At 35.8% G+C, this 21,869-nt stretch overlaps 3 protein-coding genes across 3 annotated transcripts in view; 2 read left to right on the forward strand and 1 right to left on the reverse strand.

Moving 5' to 3' along the window:
- Window positions 1-21,869, forward strand: part of alpl (alkaline phosphatase, biomineralization associated) — a 343,644-nt gene that overhangs the window by 93,856 nt on the left and 227,919 nt on the right. The window lies entirely within an intron of this gene.
- ptpdc1a (protein tyrosine phosphatase domain containing 1a) lies at window positions 1,187-15,436 on the reverse strand. Its single transcript, XM_079856913.1, has 10 exons — window positions 15,275-15,436; window positions 10,044-10,142; window positions 7,912-8,083; window positions 7,118-7,198; window positions 6,910-7,028; window positions 5,690-5,827; window positions 4,414-5,564; window positions 4,102-4,287; window positions 3,506-3,616; window positions 1,187-3,405 (listed from the first exon to the last, which is right to left on the reverse strand). The coding sequence occupies exons 2-10, from the start codon at window positions 10,132-10,134 to the stop codon at window positions 3,271-3,273; spliced, it is 2,184 nt and encodes a 727-aa protein (XP_079713039.1). The 5' UTR covers window positions 10,135-10,142; window positions 15,275-15,436; the 3' UTR covers window positions 1,187-3,270.
- Window positions 18,240-20,922, forward strand: barx1 (BARX homeobox 1). Its single transcript, XM_079858183.1, has 4 exons — window positions 18,240-18,811; window positions 19,784-20,075; window positions 20,222-20,306; window positions 20,386-20,922. The coding sequence occupies exons 1-4, from the start codon at window positions 18,610-18,612 to the stop codon at window positions 20,551-20,553; spliced, it is 747 nt and encodes a 248-aa protein (XP_079714309.1). The 5' UTR covers window positions 18,240-18,609; the 3' UTR covers window positions 20,554-20,922.

Here is a 21,869-nt window from a genome sequence, read left to right on the forward strand (position 1 = left end):
TAATCCACTGATTTACACTGATTTACTCTGTTTTGTAGAGGTAAAATCTGTTGACTTTAGCAATATTTGTTGCATTATAGCCAACGTCATCAGTTCAAAAATGGTAATAAATAAATATAAATAAAAGCACTTTTTGTTTTTTGCCTGAAGTTTGCATGCCTCTAAGTATTAAATATATCTTAATATGCTTTTAGATTCTGGTAGTTCAACTTTTCTTTTGGTATCTTCAGGTCCAATACGGTCCAATTTCCAGAGATATAGAGATCTTAATGTGGCTCCATGAGTAAATTGGTCAATTGTACACATTTTCAGTGGTCAAAAACTAAATGTGGATCACTTTGTATACAGCTGATGCTTTTTTCTTTTAAAGAGGAATATCTGAAGAACAAATAATGTTGAAACTAGAAATGTATCTTGTTTTTTTTTTAACACAATTGCACAGAACATTCCTGTTAGTTCCATAAATATTGTTTTTCCAAAGTTTGCGTGCCTGTAGGCTAACTAAAAAAAAAGTATTAAAGATATCTTAAATATCCTTCTAGATTCTCATTCTTAAACTTTTATGGTTAAATCCCATAGAAATGGGGATCTCGATGTGGCTCCATGTTCAAATTGTTGAATTTGACCCATTTTAAATGAATTTGACCCATCTTTCTAATGTCATTTTTACCCTCCTTTACTAAATAGTAGATTACTCAGGAAAATATATACATCCATGACATGTTATATTTTGGCTTTCATCCCTACTTATGTTTGTCTTTCTTTATATAAAAAAAAATAAAAAAAGGGGGCTATTAACAAAATAAATGTGAGTTTGGAAGATTTGGTTGATTTGACACGGAATGACCCAGATGTGATATTAGATTTAAAAGGTCTAAGCGAGTCAACCGCTCATGAGTTGTCTGAGAGAAAGTTCCACAACTTATAAAACCAAGACTATTCAGCCATGTTTAGGTATAATCGGAATAATGAACAAGTTGGAGCATATACTTTCAGATTGATAGGGTATGTATGTGGAAGCAATAACTTGTATCTTTACTATCTGTAAGAGGATCTTGAAGTATTCTGAACATATTTAAAGTAGAGGCTTTTTGTCTGTTTTACAGCACTGTCTTGACCTATGAAACAAAGTGCTAATAAGAACACATGCTGTTTTAATATTCACCCCAGATGCACATCATCTCTCAAGACAAGGTTTCCAAATAGCTTTATTTCCTGTAAACTGATAAAGAACAAAATAAACCAGAGATGAACTTATTCAGTAACAGCAGCGCTCTGAATAAAAGTATTCTCAGCACAAACCCAAATTCAGATTCATCTTCATATTTGGCATACCTTTCAATTAGAATATAAAACACCATTTATCACACTCTGGTGGATTTATGCATGGAAAATTACTTTCTGACCTAGCAGAACATGAGGCAGGAAAAAAGGGCACAATTTTACGCAACTGGAGTTTGTTTGATGCACTTCTGGCAGTAATTACAGCTGCAGGGCAGCTCCAGAACAGCCTGAATGAAAAGATCCAGACACACAAGACAAGACAATTCCATTCTGTGTTTCACACATACCAAGTCCTTTTAAAACTTCATGTGTTATCTTGCCTTATTCAAAAGCTGGAGTTGGTTGGAAAGCAACACTTCAAAAAATACAGTAGGAAACACAACTATCAGAATTATAATTTGCAGCACTAGCTGACCCCGCACTCTAATTGCAATGGTGAGGTTTTCTTTCATGAAATTATGATCCAGAACACAATGAAAATGAACAAGGTTTATTTAATAGTGTAATAAAGAATCTTGGTTAATGGAGGCAAGGTTGAATTAGTGTGTTAATAAGACACTATGCAAAAAGATACCATTCAGAGCTTTATTTATTAGACTTGAATGAAAAAGTAATAAATAAAAAATATTTAGGGCCAGATCCACTAAACATGGCAAATTAGCATAAGAGCGCAATACCATGAAAGCGTTAGCATCAGGATTACAATTATTTTGGGAGCGTTAAATAATATCGCAAAATTGACTAGCGCAAACCTTAGTAATAGTAAATCGCGTTGCCGCCGTTGCGTGATTTATTTATAGTCTCTTCTCCTCATAAATGTTGCGTCTGAAAGGGAAACTCCAACAAATTCATGTGCAATAAGGTCAGCCGCAAAAATAACTGCATCCATTCCCTTTCAGCGCTAATTTCTCACTGAATGTCTTTAGTAAATGCTGTAAGTAGTTTTTTTTTTAACGCCAAAAGAGCTTTTCAAACGGTTAGTAAATCTGGCCCGTAGTGCTTTGGGAAAATCCACAATATTCTGTCTTTAGGAATCGGACAATTAAACATCTTACAATTCTTCCACAGACATGAATGAATAAACGTGTATTCTGCTGGCTACATTATATTTACTTAAAAAGACAAGACAATGATAGCATTTTAGTTGACAAATGAGGTCATTTTCAACACCACAGTGTTATTTACTAAAACACCACGACAAACATAGTACATATTCCTATTTTTTTTTTTAAGTTCGTTAAAAGAAGCAGCTTAGTTATAAATAATGCCAATAAAAGGTATAGATCATCCTGCAAAAGCCTGTACAGGACAGCATTGTGTTTTAGCAGGAATTGTATTGATACATTCTCAAATGAATTTATCAAGGCCATTTTGAGCTATTCCTAAAGTAAACTGTGTTGCATTATGAATGAAAGCATTCACTTGTCCTCTATTGTACCTTAAATACAAACCTTTAAATTGCAAAGGCAAGAATCAGCAAATCTGACAATTTGCTTCATTCAGTCAAAGTATTAAAGACTGTGTCATAAAATGAGACATGTTGCACAGTGATATTATTTTGGTTTAGTCAATAATGAGGTACATCATCCATCTATTCAAACAGTATTCTTATACGACAAAACACATTTTCATGAGAATCCTCAGTTCGTTAGAGTCAAACAAAGGCATAAAATAAATACATGACATACTTATTAATAAATAGTTTCCTCAGTTAGCTAATAAATATTGTGTACCAAAAATAAACTATTAAGGAACAAAATTAGAAAAATAGCCTAAAAAAAACTTGTGGCACATACATGTATGGCAGTAATTATTGTTCTCTCACAAATAAAAGATGTTAAAATACATTATTTGGATGAGTATTCATGGCTAAGACACCACTGAAAACAGAAAAACAAAACAAAAAAAAAAACACTAAACCTGTTTGTTTCTTTTTTTCTTCAAAATTACAGTGCAGACTCCAGATTTCTGATTCCACATCCAGAGTCAGGGTACGTGGGAAAAGTGGCAGGTCAGCTCAAGCTCTTCCATTGCTTTTCTTCTCATATCACTGAGGACAGGGATCATGACATCTTTCAGAGTCTTATAGATTCTCTGCCCATTCTCTGAATCTGAGGAAATCTGGATTAGACCAATCACAGAATTAGGATAAACAATTAAAAAATTTAACTTCAATTTCACCAGTAGTCTGTTGTGAAACTATTTCGTGGCCATGACTTACCCAAGTAAATGCTTTGATTGTGCGTTCAAAAAAGGCATTCTCAACCTCCTCTGGTATTTTTAGCAAATGAGCAGCGCAATCAAGAATACACAGAAGGGTTTGTTTTTGTCCCTAAATAACAAAGACAAACAGATGTTTTAGCGTACACATAATCCATTTAGATGGTGAAAAAACAAGTCACATTTGTAATTAAATATATGTGTTCACACTTGTAGTTCACTTCGCTTGGTTCGCTTGGTCCAGAAAAAAATTAACATTTAGTCCTGGTCCGCTTAGCCTTCAAATTGGCATTTTTACAACAAACCTAAAGATACTGAACCTAAAGGCATAGGGATATATTCACAACCTGATTGGTCGGCTTTTATTATGTATATTTGTTTCGCGACCAAACTTACAGAACATCCAAAACTATTGTGTGCTGCTAAATGCGCTCATTGTTTGAGCGTAGCCTACATATGATGTTAGTTTGACAAACATACATCAGATGTACATATTTGGAGGAGGGCTTTTAAATATTGTCTCGGACAAATTGGGGGGTTTGGAGTCAAAAAGGTTGAAACCACTGCTCTAAAGACACTTTTCCATGTTTTTGGTACCTTGTCGAGTGAATTCAGAGCATCTTGGGGATTGAATTGGTTTCCAGCCAAAGTCTCCACATCCTCTTTTGTGATGGTTGGCTCCTTCAGTTGCTCTAGCCAAGACCACATGAGTGTGGAGAGCACAACAGGATCTCTTTCGGTGCACAACCTCTCCCATGCACCTTCACGGGAGTTCAGCTCTGTCTGAGGGGCAACAGCAATTGCGGAAATGACTGAAAGTTACTGAGTTGCATTATAGAAGAACAGGATATGGAATTGAAGGTCTGAGACTCAATTCGTCCAAAAATCTATGGAATAAAACAAAGCTACCTGCCACACTGAGACTGTGCTGAGTTCCTCTCCATCAATGTCCATCGTGAGAGCTTTGGCCACGAACAGATGACGAGTTTCAGGTGAGAGTTCACTTTGAAGCATTAAAATAGGAACATCTGTGAATTGTTGCGTGGCATCAGAGGTTGTGTTTTCATTAGGGCTCAGGTGACTTTTACCGCCTTGACACCTTGAGAACATTGTACTGCTGTCACTGGTCTTCCCTAGAAAGCCGTAGGACATGCTACGCTTTGCCTCCTTCAGAGGTACACGTTTTATGGAGACAGGAGAGCAGGATGCATGGCCTTCAACTTTTTTGGATTGTACCAGGGAGCTACAGGAACCAGTTAAAGAGCCATGTTTGGGACTGTTGTTGATTTCAGATGTCAATGGGGACGACAGAAGTTCAGGGGTTTGTATAGCTAATCTGCTCTGCGACGAATAAAGTTCTGTAAAGTTTACCCCAGATTTGCTGCCAAGAGCATTCTGGGGACTTTGTCGTACCTGCACCCTTGGGTCCAGTTTATGCAAGGCTGAGTCGCTATAGCTAAGACATTTTCTTAAGATGAGCTGAGACTTGTAGGTATTGTCTACCGTCGGCCATCTCCAGAGAACATCAAACTCCTGGTCGCTACAGAGCGGCCGGTCGTGAGGTGGATCACACTGCGGTCCTTTAAGAAGCAAGCTGGGTTGGTCAGGAGAGCGAGGTAAGGATATGGGAATCCCTTTCCCCCTCATCTCCTTCCCTAACTGCTGAAGGGCTTGCAGCGAGACCGTCTTCTCCACTTCCTCCGTGAGGTCTGGGATGTCCAACACCTCCTCTTCCACCGTTTGCCGGTTCTCTGCTATGTCCAGTAGGAGCCTGCAGACCAGGTGTATGATCTTTGGCATGTTCTTCATGTGTCGCGCTTCATAGCCGTGTAGTAGGTGCCGCTGACGAGTCAGGTACTGCGACAGTGTGACCGTGTGAGCTTTGGGCTCGGCACACGAGAATACACTCCGCAGTGGCACGAGGAACTGGGCGAACTCTCGCACACACAACAGTTGACCACGAGTCTGGATGGAATTTGGACGTTTAGCTCTAACAAACAAAATGGCTTGATCTGCACTCATCCGGGATGTGAATACTAAGAAGCATGCTATTAAGACACCTATGAGAAGACGAATGTGTGTGAAGGGTAGTTAATAATCAGATAATCAGTGAAATGGATCAAAGCAAAACTACTGCATTATTTTCTTAAGTTATCACTGCAAACTGTTCAATCAAAATACTGACCTGTTCTGCCAAGTCCAGCATGGCAGTGGACAGCCATTTTGCCCTCTTGCATGGCGAATGACATCACCTTCACCATGTCAAGAATTGTAGTCAAGGATGCCACGCCATAGTCTTTCCAGCCAAAGTTGTAAAAATAAACTGTTGTAAAAGATGAAACAAAGTCATGCATTTCAAGATATTCAGTTCAGACCAAATGTTTTTTTTGTTATTTGCTTTTAGCACAGAATCATGGGAATTTCTTCAGTCACTTTTATGTCCCAGAGGTTGGTTTTTAGTAAAAGTAACATTATAAGATATCTTATTACCCTTGTCCAAAAAACTCAGACTTCCATATTAAAATATGAATTAGTAAATGTTAAATCTCTGATAATCAAAGAGTGAAATAAAATGACATTTATTCAACATTTGTGTAAAAATGTAAAATGTTGCACAGTTGTGGTGTCATTTTCCCCACACTGAACAATTATAAAAACTAGAAAATGTTTTTTCTAAAGTTAGTGTATTTGTTGCCCAAGAAGACAACCAAGTTATTAGATTATCACTTGTGAACATTTCCAATCAAGCTGCAATTTTGTCAAACTATGGAAAAAAAGTAACTAAAATATTACATTTCATATAGTAACCATAAAATGTTATTTATATATTTTTTAAAATATAAACAAAATTAATTTCCACCAGTGTCATTTCCATCCTAGAATGCTATTAAGTATAAAACATTATCTGTGATGAGCTGGAAATGGCATTATGGTGGAAATTTTCATTAAAGATCATAAAAGTCCAGGAGGCCAAAAGACCACATAGTTGAAGAAACGCCTCAATATGTTATATACAAACATAAATTATCTAACACATGGAGGACCTCTTTCTTAATTTGAGAGACGTTTCATGCATGTTTGGACATGCTGTGCCTGGAAATAATAATGTGCTGGAAAATTGTGCCTTACATAGTTTCCCAGAGGGTGCCTTCTGTAAGCACAGCAGCACTCTCAAGAGAGCTTATTAAGGGCTTCCAATCCCCCTAAGCCTCAATACCTGAATGGAAGCTGAGCAACTGCATGATCACTATGTTTAGAAAGCAAACATTGCTTAAAAGGGTTCTTTAGCTTGTCAAACACTTTGACAATTTAATGTGATAACAGTGAGGATTTATCCCAGCGTGATTCCCCTGACTACTGATGGAGGAATAGATGTATGTTTGAGTACATGTGTGAGCTACTCACTCCCTGCCTCCATGAAAACCTCTGGGCGATATGTGAAGCCGCTCTCTGGCTCCAAAGTGCTGCCGCAGCTGGCGTGTTCCCCTGGACGCTGCAGGTTGATTACTGTCTTTAAGCCACACCTAAGGAAGGAAGATTAAGCATCAGCAAAGTCATCCCTGGTGCATCTTGGGAATCACTTACTGGTAGCTTGCCGCTGAGTTCAACATACATATGAAATTGTTCGATGATGTTGAATTTTTCAATGATTTCAGTTGAAGGTCTTGCCATGGCCAACAGGTTATCAGTTATCCTGTGAGCAGAGTATGAATTAGATATCAACAAAATATCTGACTGAATATCATTAATACAAATATTAGAAAATAAAAATGGAAAGCAAATGATAAGTGTCAACTATTTATTAAATACATTTATGTAAAATAAATGGATAGATGGAAAATAAAATATATACAGAGTCCAAAATGCAAAAGTGCAAGAAGTGCAACGTGCAGCAAAATGGTTTAGGTACCAAAACGTTTTGCTGACAATTGCATAATTGGCCTCTGTATAATAAATTGATGTGAGCTTTTTGGATTATATTTTGATGTGTGCGGATCTCGATTTATCATTCTTCAGTCTATGAGCTATTTTTGGTTCTATGCACTTAAAGGCCTTTTTCCCATCCTATTACCTGGACAATTGTTTGGCGCTACTCTATTTCCTTTTCTTATTTATTTAGGCGTATCCGTATCAAAGGCAATATTCATGGAAGACAAGACAACCCAAGACAAAAGATAAGATGGACTGGCATCTGTCCAAGATAGACAAGCAGAAAGGAGAATGGTTGAAAAAAAAAGCTCAAACTCATCCCTAACATTTTCGTTGCCTTCAACTAACAGTGTATCTAAGTTGTGAGTTGTGTAGGACTAGCACAATGAATGGATGTTGACTCTGCTAAATATGTTTACTTGAAACAATACACATTTACTCCGTTTCTTCTGACAAAAGAGCAAGAAGACAGCTTACCAAGAGGAGTACAGTCCTTTAATGGCTTGCTCTTTGTCACTCCAGCGAGAAGGGTTTTCGTATTTGCATGCTCGACCACCACACGCCATTGAGCACTGCATATGTCCTGGGATGACATGCCTCAAAGTCTCGCCCACCTTGGTGTACTTTGCAGTCGGTACTCTGACATTCACTGGAGAAATAGATGATGAAAAATTAGGATGCAGAATTAAATAGCTTCAACTATGACACATTACACCTACAGCCTGTGATGTCAGCCTGTGCCTCGAACATGCTAAACGCCACAATAACCCTATGTGAAGATGAAGTCAGAACTTCCACAGCTGAGCTACGCCTCCTCCTCAGGATCTTCAGCAAGATCTCGGAAGCAGAGTGCCGACGTGTCTTTCGAAAACCCATGAAGATCTTGTCTACCTGGGAAGAGCAAGCCCGTCTCTTCATGTCTCTCGTCAAACACACTGATGATGACACTACATTCAGCACAGCCTGAGCAAACTAAGCGCTGACCCCAGAGCAGTGAATCATCGCTACACAACCACCTAGCTGCACAAAAGCGGCATAAGAGACCAATACAATTCAACCGGTTCATCAGTTGCACTTGAAGGGGATCTCCATGGTGACCAAGTCCAAAGTCAGTGGGAGGCTGTGCAGAATTTTGTGTGTGTGTGTTGTCTCAGGTGGAAGAGAAACAGGATGATGTGTTTTATGTAAATGATAAAGACAGCTCTGGTTGCGTAACCCTGCATGCATTTCAACAAAATGAGGCTGAAATTACACCTTTTCAACTAATGCATTCCATCTGCTGCAGTAAATACAAAGACTTTATGTAACTCAGAACTCGGAATACCACATAAAAGAAAAGTAGATTCATCATACGTCAGTCTCCTCAGCATTTGAAGAGGCTTATGAAATAATGGAAATGAGTTTGAAGTTCTTGTTAGCATGGCCATTAGAGTGCCCTTTCTCACCTAAACCATTTGAATTCAAAGAAGATTAAAAGGAGATGCATTATCTCTGTATTTAAAGGAGCCCATCGGGATGGAATGAGTCATTTCAAATAGATGGGGAAAAGATAACAAAAGACTTTACGACGCCTGCACCAGTCTATATATGTTAATGTAGCCATGTTGTTACCCGTTATTACCCTTCATGGCAAAAAAATATTTTTATACACAACTGTTCAAATGTCTGGGGTCTGTATGTTTTTGTGCTCACAAAGGTGCAATTATTTGATCAAAAATACAATATAAACAGTAATATTGTGAAATATAACTGTTATTGTAATATATTTTAAAATGTAATTTATTCCTGTGATGACAAAGCTGAATTTTCAGCATCATTACTCCAGTCTTCAGTGTCACATGATCCTTCAGAAATCTCTAATATGCTGATTTGGTGCTCAAGAAACATTATCAATAAATAATTCTCATCAACATTATCTTATTAGTATCAAATGTTTTTTGTTTTTTTTCATACATTTATTTTCAGGATTCTTTGATGAACAGAAAGCATTTATTCAAAACAGCATTTATTTGAAATAGAAATCTTTTGTAACATAATATGCGCCTTTACTGTCACTTTTGAATCATTGAATGTGAACTTTCTAAATAAAAGTATTAATTAAAAAAAACTTTTTGAACGGTATATCCAAAACAATGAATCCACAAAATTTACAATTTGAATGGTGTATTATAATATAATACAATATAATCAAGCTCTAGTGCTCTTATTTTTGATGACTTAAAATTAAATTAAATACATTAAAATGAAAATCCCATTTATTGAATGCATGCTGTATACAACTAAAATGTTATTGTACTTAATTACAATGCAAATATTTTCCCTTATGATCAGTTTTTGTTTTCAAGTAAATCAGTAATGATAAATTGTTGAATAATATCTCAAAATTATATTATAACATACATCAAACTTTTTTTCCGTAACAAATAGGGTTCCAGTCATTTCACAATAAAAGAACGCAATTTTTTTTAGAATATACGAAAGGCTATTAAACATTTCTGTCTGTTCAGTTCTTGCATCAGAATCACATCTTATTTGTTTTCAATTAAAGACTATGCATTAACCGTTTAAAATACCTCCCAGCCACAGGTAGAGAAATAGCAGTATATTACCTCGCTCCATGTCAGCGTTGGACTGTCCGCTGTTAGCTGAGCTGCCGGTGGTGTAGGGCAGGTCACTCAACAAACTGACGCCTGCTGCCATGGCAGACACTGAAAGGTGGATGCAAACATGGTTTTAAAGCCTCAGACACAAAACAATGGCAGAGTAAACAGTCAAGACACAACATAAATGAGGAAGTTGTAAGGATGGTTGCCTGGGAGTTTTCCCTCCCGGGAGGAAATTGAACGAAGTGTGGTGCTGTGTCTCACGCTGGATATAGTGTCACTGCAAGTGGAATATATAATGAGCGAGGAGGTTACAACCTCTTCTATATAAGATTAGTGTTAAATAAATAACTTTATGCATTTAAGGGAGACCTTGACTCTTGTGGAACCACAAACAAATAAACCCTTATGATGTTGCTGTTTTTCCATTCAGACTAATCAAATCATCGAGATTTTCACAGGAATCAACCTTATAAAATATTGGGAGGACTACAGATTACCAATCTCTTGTTCTTGTGTATATACTGTGAGGGATTTTTCACCTATACTAGCATGTACATAGATGGTATGGAAACTTCAATGTGTCAGTTTAACCCTACAGTGACCACTGCATATCATGTGTCAACGGCTGACTACTCACATTACCATTGTACTGTAGCCATAACTTTAATCACAGGTAAAAGTGGCAATGGCTATAACCATCTTTATTACTGCGTGTTAATATTTTGCATGCTAAATAGTTTTGGTTTGACAAAGGCAAGACACTGTTATTGTACAAAATTGGGTTACACTTCATTCCTAATCAGACACTTCTAAATGTAACTCCTCTTAGTGCTTTCAAACTACATTCAATAAACTTCGCACAAACCTACTGACTGTTCAACTTACTCCTATACCTTTTCTAACTACAGTAACAATGAATATTTTCCTGTAGCTGATGATTAATAATAATAAAAAAAACGACTTTGACTATCTATCTATCTATCTATCTATCTATCTATCTATCTATCTATCTATCTATCTATCTATCTATCTATCTATCTATCTATCTAATCACATATTATGTAAACAAAAACTTTTGTTAGATGTGATTAGATAGATAGATAGATAGTTAGATAGATAGATAGATAGATAGATAGATAGATAGATAGATAGATAGATAGATAGATAGATAGATAGATAGATAGATAGATAGATAGATAGATAGATAGATAGATAGATAGATAGATAGATAGATAGATAGATAGATAGATAGATAGATAGATAGATAGATAGATAGATAGATAGATAGATAGATAGATAGATATATAGATAGATAGTCTTTTGTTTGTTCTGTGAGACCTTTTTACCACTTATGGATAAATAACAGAAAAGACCTGAGTCTTTATCATAAGTCATATAATAGTCATAAGACCTGAGTCATATTATATGTCTCTGTGGGTATATACTGTATATACACAGACACAGACACACACATATACATACATATATATATATATATATATATATATATATATATATATATATATATATATATATATATATATATATATATAAATTTACACAGAGACACACACACAGACATATAACATTAATAAAAATAATAATATATACACATATGTAAACAACTTTTATGTTAGATGCGATAAATCGATTTGACAGCACTAATATATTTATTCATCTTTAGCAATGATTGTAAGTGGAGAAGAATAGTGCTGCCTTAAGTAATGCCTAATTTGCGTTGGGTTTGTTTAGCAAAGTTTGGCACATTCAGGATGATGTTAGCAGTCATTTGATACACCATGATTAATTCACAGTGTAAAAAGAGAAGACAGGACAGCGGAGTGGCATTATGAGACTCATTTGCATTGTAACGTATGCTTCTCCTTACGCACAGATCCGACAGAGACAAAGTGAAACCCCACTTGAGCCGTCCAAAAACTCAACCTGACACTAGTCAATCAGTGTGTGCTATTCATCTGATTAGAAATGGAGTTTTCCTTATCCTGATCAACACACTGATAGACCTATCAGGTGCTTTCAAGTCAGTCTTGAGCCTTATATTTTAATATACATTTGGAGATCATTTTTCTTCCTAACTTCATTCCTATTTTAGTCCTGCAGTTCCAGTGTTTATAATCATTATAATGTATTTTAATAAATGAATATGCTTGCAAACAATTTTCCAGCTGTCACCCTTACAAAAGCTGTCGGAGTCTGAGCTTGGGTGAATCCTTCAACGCTGCCCACTGAATTTAATCAAAGCGCGGCGATCACTTTCATCTAAACTTTGAACTGGTTTTTCAAAGCGTTTTCAAACAGAGTTATGAAAAGGAGTGTATACATACTTTATATCAGATTAGTATTATTGCACAATGAGTTTATGCACAATGGGTGTATTTAAATGCATTAAGGTGTTAGTTCACCCAAAAATTTAAATTCTGTGATTAATTACCCACCCTCATGTCGTTCCAAACCCGTAAGACTTTCCCGTTCATCTTCAGAACGCAAATGAAGATGGTTTTTTTTATGAAATCTGAGCGATTTCTGTCCCTCCATTGTCAGCTACACAACTACCACTTTGACGCTTCAAAAAGTTCATTAAGAGATTGTAAAACGAATCCATATGAATTGAGCGGTTTAGTCCAAATTTTCTGGAGAGACACGATCACTTTATATGATGAACAGATTGAATTTAGGCTTTAATTCACATATAAACATTCATCAACTCACACATCAGTTATGTTAAACAGAAGCGCAAGCATGCTTGCTTGACGTGCGAGAACCAATGAGGTTCATTCTCATGTTACGCATCACGTTTGAGCTTCCGCAAGAACCAATGAGGTTTGTTCTCAGACGTCAAGCAGTTTCGGTTGAGCTTCTGTTTATGTTTGCAGATCAATGTTTAAATGTGAATAAAAGCCTAATTAAATCTGTTCATCATTTAAAGCAATCGAGTCTCTTTGGAAAATTTGGACTAAATCGCTCAATTCATATGGATTAGTTTTACGATCTCTTTATGAACTTTTTGAAGTGGTAGTTGCGTAGCTGTCAATGAAGGGACAGAAATCTCTCAGATTTCATCAAAACAGGTTTGGAACGACATGAGGATGAGTAAATGATGACAGAATTTCCATTTTTGGGTGAACTATCCCTTTAACCAGACTACTGATTTGTTTCTGTTAACTTATAGCTACTATTTTGATATATGAATAAAACAATCATTTTGAATTAAAGACTGTAGTTTATTCAGCATGTCTCTTTATTGTGACAGTAAATTGTATCAGCTTTAGTCACCACAACACGCTCAGTCTCAGCATACTGTATAAAAAAAAAAAAAAAGTGTTTAGTTAGGCTTAAATGGCCTTTCAGATATGACCACAGAGCTCGAGTTCAAGTGTTGCCTCAGCCATAGCACTCACTGAACCGTTTAAAGAAATCTTGCTGTTGTTGCTGGCTCAGTGTCTGACCCTTCACATGCCCTCTTTTTAGAAACCACCAAGTACATGTCACTAAAATTTCTTCAGCTACTGCAACTATATGCAGATATCTATCATGGGAAACATTTGTTAAGGAGTCAAGTTTATTTACATCAATGTAAGACATCCAGACTAAACTGTACCATGAATTCAAGCCCAAGTTCAAGAGGGAAAACTTGTTTTTATGTAATCTTTGTACTGCTTCCCTGATTACTGCAAAGTGATCAGTTGACTAAACCTTTAAAAAAGTGAGGAAACAATAAATAAATAAACTTCCTGCGTAATTGAAAAAAATAAGTTGTGAACTTGACAATTCCCCATAAGTTTTATTTTTTTTTCAATTACGCATAAAGTTTATTTACTTAATAATTTTAAGGCAACGGGTTTCCTCACTTTTTTTAAGTGTGTGCATTCAGCAAAGTACATTTTAAATGCAACATCCAAATATAAAGAAATAGCCTATAATATATAATTGTTATTATGTTTTGCAAAGTGTATGGGAATGCAATGTTGGGTTACACTTTATTTGGTAACACTTTATTTTACAGTGTCCTTGTTAAACAAGTTACATAACTATAGGAATTACTATAAATTATGCATAATTACATGCAACCAAACCCTAATCCTAAACCTAATCCTATAATAAAGTACATAGTTAATTATTATTACTCAGTACTTAAATATATAATTACACTGTAACATAAACACCTTAAAATAAAGTGTAACCCTTTATTATAAGGTGACATAGATACATTATACTTACTCAAATAACCAATATTAATTAATTACAGCTACTTAGAGTTACTGTTAGGGTTAATGTTATGGTTTGGTTTAGGGTTAGTTACTTGTAATTATGCATAATTTACTGTTATTACTATAGTAAGTACATATGAAGACTTAAGATGCAAAAGCCTCTAAGTGCCATCTGAAATTTTCTACTAGAATGATCATTTTTATCAAGCTTGTATGTTTATGTTCAGTTATTTCACTTTTAATTACCTATTAATTGTCATTAAAGTGAAATTACTGATACGAGCTTGATAAAAATGCTCATTTTAGAAGAAAATTTCAGTTGGCACTTAGAGGCTTTTGCATCTGAACTCTTCATATGTAGTAATGTGAAACTACATCACCTAAAAATTAAGTGTTATCCAATGTTGATTTGGTAAATAAATAAATAAAATACATAAATACATTCATACATACACACTTAAAAATGCAACCAATACATTTTATTTTTTTTTCTCACCAATGAGCTTGGACAGACACTACAATAACAAGCTAAACACATGGGAGCACATATAAGATCAAACATATCTCTCTTCTGCACACTGGACAATAAAGTCATCCTCTACAGAAAAATAAATACATCACCGTTATTCAAAAGGATACTTAAACTATATAACAGCATGCTTTGAAAAGACTGAACATATGATCATAAGCAAATCTCCAGATTCTCACCAGTGTAAACTCTCTGCTTTGGTCACAGACAGTAACATGCATTACAGCTCACAAAAAGGACAATGCAGCTTGTTTTCCCCTTTGCTCTGTAGATAGCGTTGCTGTATGAGAATGACTTATATACACTGTATCAAAGGAAACCGAGACAAAATGATAGAGTTTAGAGAGTAGATCACTATATTAGCTAATTGACTATGTTAATCTCTTGCGGTGCATCTCTCAGCTAGCTAACCATTAATGCTATAGCGCTAAAAGCAAAGGCTAACGTTAGGGTTCGTGTGTCCTATTGTTACATACCTCGTCCTCGTCCGTGGAAACGGATTTTGTTAGTTACAGTCCATTGCTTCCACTGGGGTCATTGTGAAATGCAAACGCATGAATCAACAGCAGACAGTGTCGCGTGCATTTGTATCAGTTTCGCTGCTCAACTGGATGTTACATTGTAACAAGTTGAAGGAAACAGATAAGGCTTGCCATTGGTCGATCCGTGGTCATGTGATCAAATGAGGGCTATAAAGCAGGGATGAAGGGCGGTGGGCGCATGTGAGGAAATGGGACAAAACACTCGAACTCTCGAAGAACAGCACATTTGGACCCTGGCAGATTTTCATGTGAAGTGTTGTTGACTCATCTTAAGAATGTAGGCTACATGATCTACTTGAACTAATGAACTGAAGCACTTATTAATCATTGTCATTATGAAATCAAAAACTAATTGAATAGGAAATTCACGCATGCAAACATTATAAAATTACCATTTCATTTGAATAAAGACGTCTATAATAACGTCCAAATGTGAAAATGCTACTATTTAGCATTTTTCTAATTGAATATCTTTACTATAAATTAAAAGAATAACAATTTAAGTAGCCTACAACTTTTCTCAATATTTGCTTGAATGTCACCAGCACTTGAGCTACCTTCACTCCACATTTGAGTAAAACCTAATGACCATGTTATGCCACTTGATTTGAGAATTTTCCAAAGGCCATTGTGTACTTCAACGGAAGCAAGAACATCTGACCTTTTGTAAAAGAAAGCTCATTTGGCCAGTGACACACATTTGTTTACAGAATGATGGCCTGTTTAAAACTTTTTAAAATTCTACAATGTTAGACAATGCTAGACATTTGAACTCCATGTATGCATATAACATAATACAAGGCATGTCTGATCAATTTTGATGGATGTTTATGGGCGTCTTGTAAGAAGCTTGGTGGCGCACGTGGTCAAGCACATAATAGATTAACACAATAAGCTTTTTGCCGAAGTGGTCCCACCTATATATCACCTATATATATATATATATTTATGGAGTTTAAAGCTGCATTTGATCTGAACTGTGATTGCAATGCACGCAGAAAGTGAGAGCCTAACTGGCTTTAATTAAAAATAGATCATTATATCTGCGCATTTGTACACTGATGCTTTGCAATCTGCCATTCACATGATGTCGCCTAGTGGTTGAAATACAGAAGTGCTCCGACAAAAGGCGATGGCATCGTTCGTGCTTTAGACTTACTATGTACAATCTTATCTTAAGTGAATAATGAGAAGGGGTTGAACGTTTGTGATGTCTTTCTTTCTTTTCTTTCTTTCTTAAAGAAATAATAATAGGCTAATTACACACAACAAAAAGTAGGCCTAATTAAACGTATAAATATATCACTACCTTATATTTGATTATGATTAATGTTTTTCATGGTTGCCTTTGAATATGTGTTCATTGTTCAAAATGTTGTAATAAAATTGTTTGGATAAAAAAAAGTAACTAAACACTAACACTATAGAAACTAATACTAGATATTTGTGTCATATGGCACACGATTTCTGACAGTATAATTTCGCATGGACGAAGAAAAATAGAGTATATGATGAAGAAGATAGAAAAAGAGGACATGGATGCTTCCACAGCTTTGGCATAACGATACATGTTAAAATCGACGCGCCATTAGATTTGATTAAATGTGTAAAAACTAAGAAACAACGTTTCCGTCAAAAGACTGTAAATATGAGACACAATTCAGTGGTTATTCTGTGGTTTATGAGTGACAGCGTTTCACCATTGACCAGTGTCTTATTTTATCATTTAATGTTGAATTATTTATAGCCTATTTCAACATAAAGAAGAATGCTATGAATACAGAAAAAAAAGATGTAAGCAAATGCCTCGTGTCTGATGCGTAATAATAAGACCTTTTAGAGGATGTATGATATACCTTGTATTCTACAAACAGTATTTTTATTATTATACTGGGATCACCATGTTAAACGGATTTAGAGTGTTTTCATGAGAAAATTAGCAAACTTGTCCTCTTTACATGAAGTTGAAAAATTATTTGAAATGAATTTCATGATTCAACAGTATAACAGGAATGGCATTGTTTTATTCATCATAAAGTTATAACACAAGGGCAAAAGCCTTTTCTGGTTTTCTCTTCTATTCTAAAACTGTGTGTCAATTATACTATGCGATTTAAAAGACCAGTTAGTGTTAAACCTTTATTTGAACTACAGATTTTGGGGCCCAAACTTTAAAAAAAAAAAAAAAATCCCATGGCCTTTTATTTTTGTGGACATGTTTTTTTAAAGACCAAGTTTCTTACGTTTAAATTTAAAATAAAATCTAATCGGTAGGCTATATCTATTAATAACCAACCGAATTGAAGAAAGAAAAAAAGAAAATTAGGTGAAGTTGTGTCATTTTATGATGATCTCAAATCCTTATTTTGAGAGAACCAGACCTATTCTGTTTTATTTTTTATAAGACTTTCGTTTATTTTTTTACAAGGTTAAATTTAATATCTTAATGTGTTGATAATGTTATAACCTATTTGTTTAGTAAGATGATAGATTAGAGACAAGAATTAATAAACCAACGTTGGTGAAAGATGACTAATCTGATTTAATGGTCAAGAAGAAATAAAGATGTTCGAGACTATAATAAAAAGCGGAAATGTAGAGTAAAACATGCGTCTGAAAAACTCCAAGAGCTACAAAAAAGGATGTAATTATCATATTATTATCATTGCTTTTTTTTAATGTAAGCTATTTTTTGGATAAAGTAATAGATCCTGCCAAAAGCATCACTGATCCGCTTTAAAATGGAACTTATTGAAATAATCGAAGACATTTCAAGAGTCTCACGACAAGTTGAATGTTTTGACTGTGTTTTCCCTTTATTGACGGAGGGTGCCCGAGCACGCTGAGGAGGAGGAGGTGTGGCGTTGAGCTAGACCTCCTTAAACTCAGATGTCGAAGTTCCTGATTCAGAGCTCGACTGGTGCGTTAGGAACAGAAACAGGCTGCCCTCACTGGGCGGATCAGACTTCTCACTCCAGCTGCGTGGACGGGACCACACATTTCGGAACTCCCCGAAAGAAAAGAAATCAATTTCACTCTTACTTTGAGCGTTCAAAGATCGAGAATCAGTCAAAGTCGTCTTCACGTATTTCAAAAGCTCTCCACAAACGCGAGGATGATTTTTTTTTAGATGATCGTCGCATCTAAAAATCTGAATGGACGTTTATGCATCGGTGCTTCACGGGGACATCTGAATCCTCAATGTGACCTCAAGGTTTCTACTGGCTACCAGGAGGTTCGGGAACATCTGCTACATTTAAACTATAATAATGCAACATCCTTTGGAGATTGGGGCGCACTTCTACCCCCATGATGTCCATCCAGACCAAAGGTCTCACAGGTACAGGAGTTTCATGATTGAAGAGATTCTTACAGACCATCCGGATCACAAAGTATCAAGTCCCACTGGAGACCTTCTCAAATTTGGAGTACATGCCCTTTTGTCCGCCAGACCATACCACAACCACTTAGGTAAGTCCCGTGACCTTTCAGTCAGACAATATTTTGAGATCCGGCATGGGCAATCCTTTAATCTTAACCTTCTCTTAATACAGGGACATTCAAATTGCAGAACCTCACTATTTGCCTACTCAAAGATAAAAGACTCCACGTCGTCTTTGCAGACCAATACAAAGCAAATCAGATATCTCAGACCTAAATATATGCAATGCAGTGAACCGAGCAAGCTTGTGAAAATTGCAAATGCACGTTCATTTCAGGCCCACTGCATGCAATTCATGCTTTCTTTTCTGTTGAGAATCTGGGAAAGAAAACTCTAACTAGCCGCTGCAAATAGCCTAAATAAATAATACAACTAAATATTCTATATTTAAAATATTTGAGTTTATTTTTAATCACAATTTTAAAATGTGAAGTGAAAAATAAAAGTGGTACCGAAGTTACAACCTGCATTGATAAATGCACTGCTTTTCAACAACTTTGCATTGAATTAGAGATTCTGTTGAAAATCGAGTAGAAGTGACTAAAGTTACTGTGAAGTTAAACGGTTGGAAATAACGATGATTTTGTAATGAAAATGTTTTGCAGTGAGGCTGCTAATTTCGATGTTGACGCTGAAATATTCATGTACGAAAAATAAGACTGTCGATTTTTTAAATAGATTTAAGCGCAAAGTAACCTGAGGCTCATTTGTCTGTTTTGAAACAGTTATTCAATATTTATAGGATCCTTATGTAAATCCTTATGAATTAAAAAGTATACAGTTCAATTGTAGCTAATATAGATCGATCAGCAACATTTTATTTGTATATAATGTTATTTATATTATTATTTTATAAGACCTGTAGGCTATAAATCAGCACATTGACGTTGATGAACCTTTATGGATCCATCCAAACTTTTTTTTTTAATTTGACATGAAAATGTTTTAATTCAGACTAAATTATCATGGCTAACACATACACTCAACTGTTCGATTTCCAGTCCTGAAAGCAGACCAGACCAGTATCCTGAAGTTCCCAGTGTCTCCTCTGTCCTGCTCACTCGGGTCACCGCTGGGCTCCGCGCTTCTGTCCGGAGCTGCGGGTCTGCAGATGGGCTCTTCATCCCACCATCTCCCGCTGGACCTCCATCTTCGGGGTAAACTCGATCCTGGAGCTGATGCAGTGAGCAAGACGAAGAAAGGAAGGAGGAGTAGGACTGTGTTTACCGAACTACAGCTGATGGGCTTGGAAAAACGATTTGAGAAACAGAAGTATCTCTCGACTCCTGACAGGTAAACACGCTTTTAATGTAAAGTACTTTACTTATAAGACAATGTCAATGACTTCTTTCCAACTGTATTATTTTGTTTTGTATACATGTAAAGAACAGTTGGTATTGTCTGAGGAATGGCTTAGTCGACAACTTTCTCTCTTACAGAATAGACCTGGCAGAGTCTTTAGGCCTGAGTCAGCTTCAAGTCAAAACATGGTATCAAAACAGAAGGATGAAGTGGAAAAAAATCGTAAGTTCTAATAATAGGTCTACAAATCATGATTCAACTGATTCAATTTAAGCTGATGTGTACCGGTGTTGCTTTCAAGGTGTTGCAAGGAGGAGGACTAGAATCTCCGACCAAACCCAAGGGCCGTCCAAAAAAGAACTCCATCCCCAGCAGTGAGCAGCTGTCGGAGCAGGAGAGGACGCGAGAAGCCGATCGCTTATCCGACGGCGGGGCTTCTTCACTTTCTGATGCAAACCAAGAGGAATAGGCGAGAACATCCGAATACGTTTGTCTCCAGGACGCAGTCGGGCCCATAATCGGCCTTATCGGATCATTGCGCGCCGATGCCTTTATGATGGCACTTACACAGACCTAACCACTTGGCCTGATTTTATACTACCTATGTTTTGTCTGTTTGTTTGATTACGCCAACTTTTGCGGGCCTCGAAAAGTCATTCTGAACTTTTTCCATGGACCAGAACGGTGGTTGGTAGTGAATGGCCTTTCTCTCAGCATTGAAGGCTGTGGTGTCATGGACTTTTTTTTATCAGCATATTGTGCTTTTTTAAGATTTTCATTGGTATTTCAAAAATATTAAGAAAAAAAAAAAAATTAAAATGTAAATTTTCCGAAGAGTTTGACGTTGTGGCATTGTGACGTTCTTTCTTAAACATGGCACCACAAAAGACAGCATGAAACTCAATAATATTAATATTAATAATAATAATAAATGTAAAATTCCTCGTTGCTGTTTTTCGTTTAATGTTGTGTCCAATTCTTGCTCTGTCTCTGAGGCACATCGATTGCGGGCTGTGTAATTTTATGCGGAATTGTTTATGGCCTAACTGAGCGCCATCACACCGCGCATTAAACTTCTTTTGGCGTGTTTACGCAGTGAAAGTAAATATGTGGTAACACAATATTTTCGAAGTGAGGTTATTTATTTTCACAGAAAGATCCTTTTAATCAAAGACACTGGTTATGGTGCCAAGAAGAAGTGTCTGAAGTAAGCGATTTGCAGTGTGATGAATGTGTAGGCCTGTTCATTTTGCGAAAGCATTCGCAAAATCTAAAACGATCTTATTCTGCGGATAACTTTGGAATTTGTCTATTAAAAAAAATAAGACCCATAGTTTTAACGCCCAGGACTTCTGCCTCATGATGCAAGAAAATACTATCTTGAAATAAACAGTAATACTTTATTAATAAAATTAGCAGCAGAACCAAAGACATGAAATTAATGATAAATAATGTGGGGAACTTAAAACTCTCATATTAAAGTCTTGAAGATTCAATTAAAACATTTTATTAGAAATTATTATTATTTACAATACATCTATTATTTACAATACATGTTTGTACCCAAATAAACAAGTAATGGAATTAAAAAAATGTCCAAAAGGAAAACAAATAAAATAAAAATCAGACAATCGAAGTGATACATTAAAAAAAAAAAAAATACATGAGGTTGTTATTGAGTCTCCGTCTAAAATATATAGGCTAAACAAACGATACGCTTTTATTCTAGGAGACACATTAAATTAAAACAGTTCGTTATTTTAATATCATATCATTGCTGAATGT

The sequence above is a fragment of the Squalius cephalus genome (genome assembly GCF_949319135.1).
Source record: "Squalius cephalus genome assembly, chromosome: 22".
Taxonomy (NCBI): domain Eukaryota; kingdom Metazoa; phylum Chordata; class Actinopteri; order Cypriniformes; family Leuciscidae; genus Squalius; species Squalius cephalus.

Bases quoted from the DNA above. Each gene is read 5' to 3' on its own strand.
- ptpdc1a (XM_079856913.1), bottom strand. From the start codon at position 10,134: ATGGCAGCAGGCGTCAGTTTGTTGAGTGACCTGCCCTACACCACCGGC. The intron at 7,199-7,911 runs GTAAGCTGTCTT...CTCTGCTCACAG, and splicing joins AAAGGACTGTACTCCTCTTG to GATAACTGATAACCTGTTGG. The intron at 3,406-3,505 runs GTAAGTCATGGC...GGTCTAATCCAG, and splicing joins CAATCAAAGCATTTACTTGG to ATTTCCTCAGATTCAGAGAA.
- barx1 (XM_079858183.1), top strand. From the start codon at position 18,610: ATGCAACATCCTTTGGAGATTGGGGCGCACTTCTACCCCCATGATGTC. The intron at 20,076-20,221 runs GTAAACACGCTT...TCTCTCTTACAG, and splicing joins TATCTCTCGACTCCTGACAG to AATAGACCTGGCAGAGTCTT. The intron at 20,307-20,385 runs GTAAGTTCTAAT...GTTGCTTTCAAG, and splicing joins GGATGAAGTGGAAAAAAATC to GTGTTGCAAGGAGGAGGACT.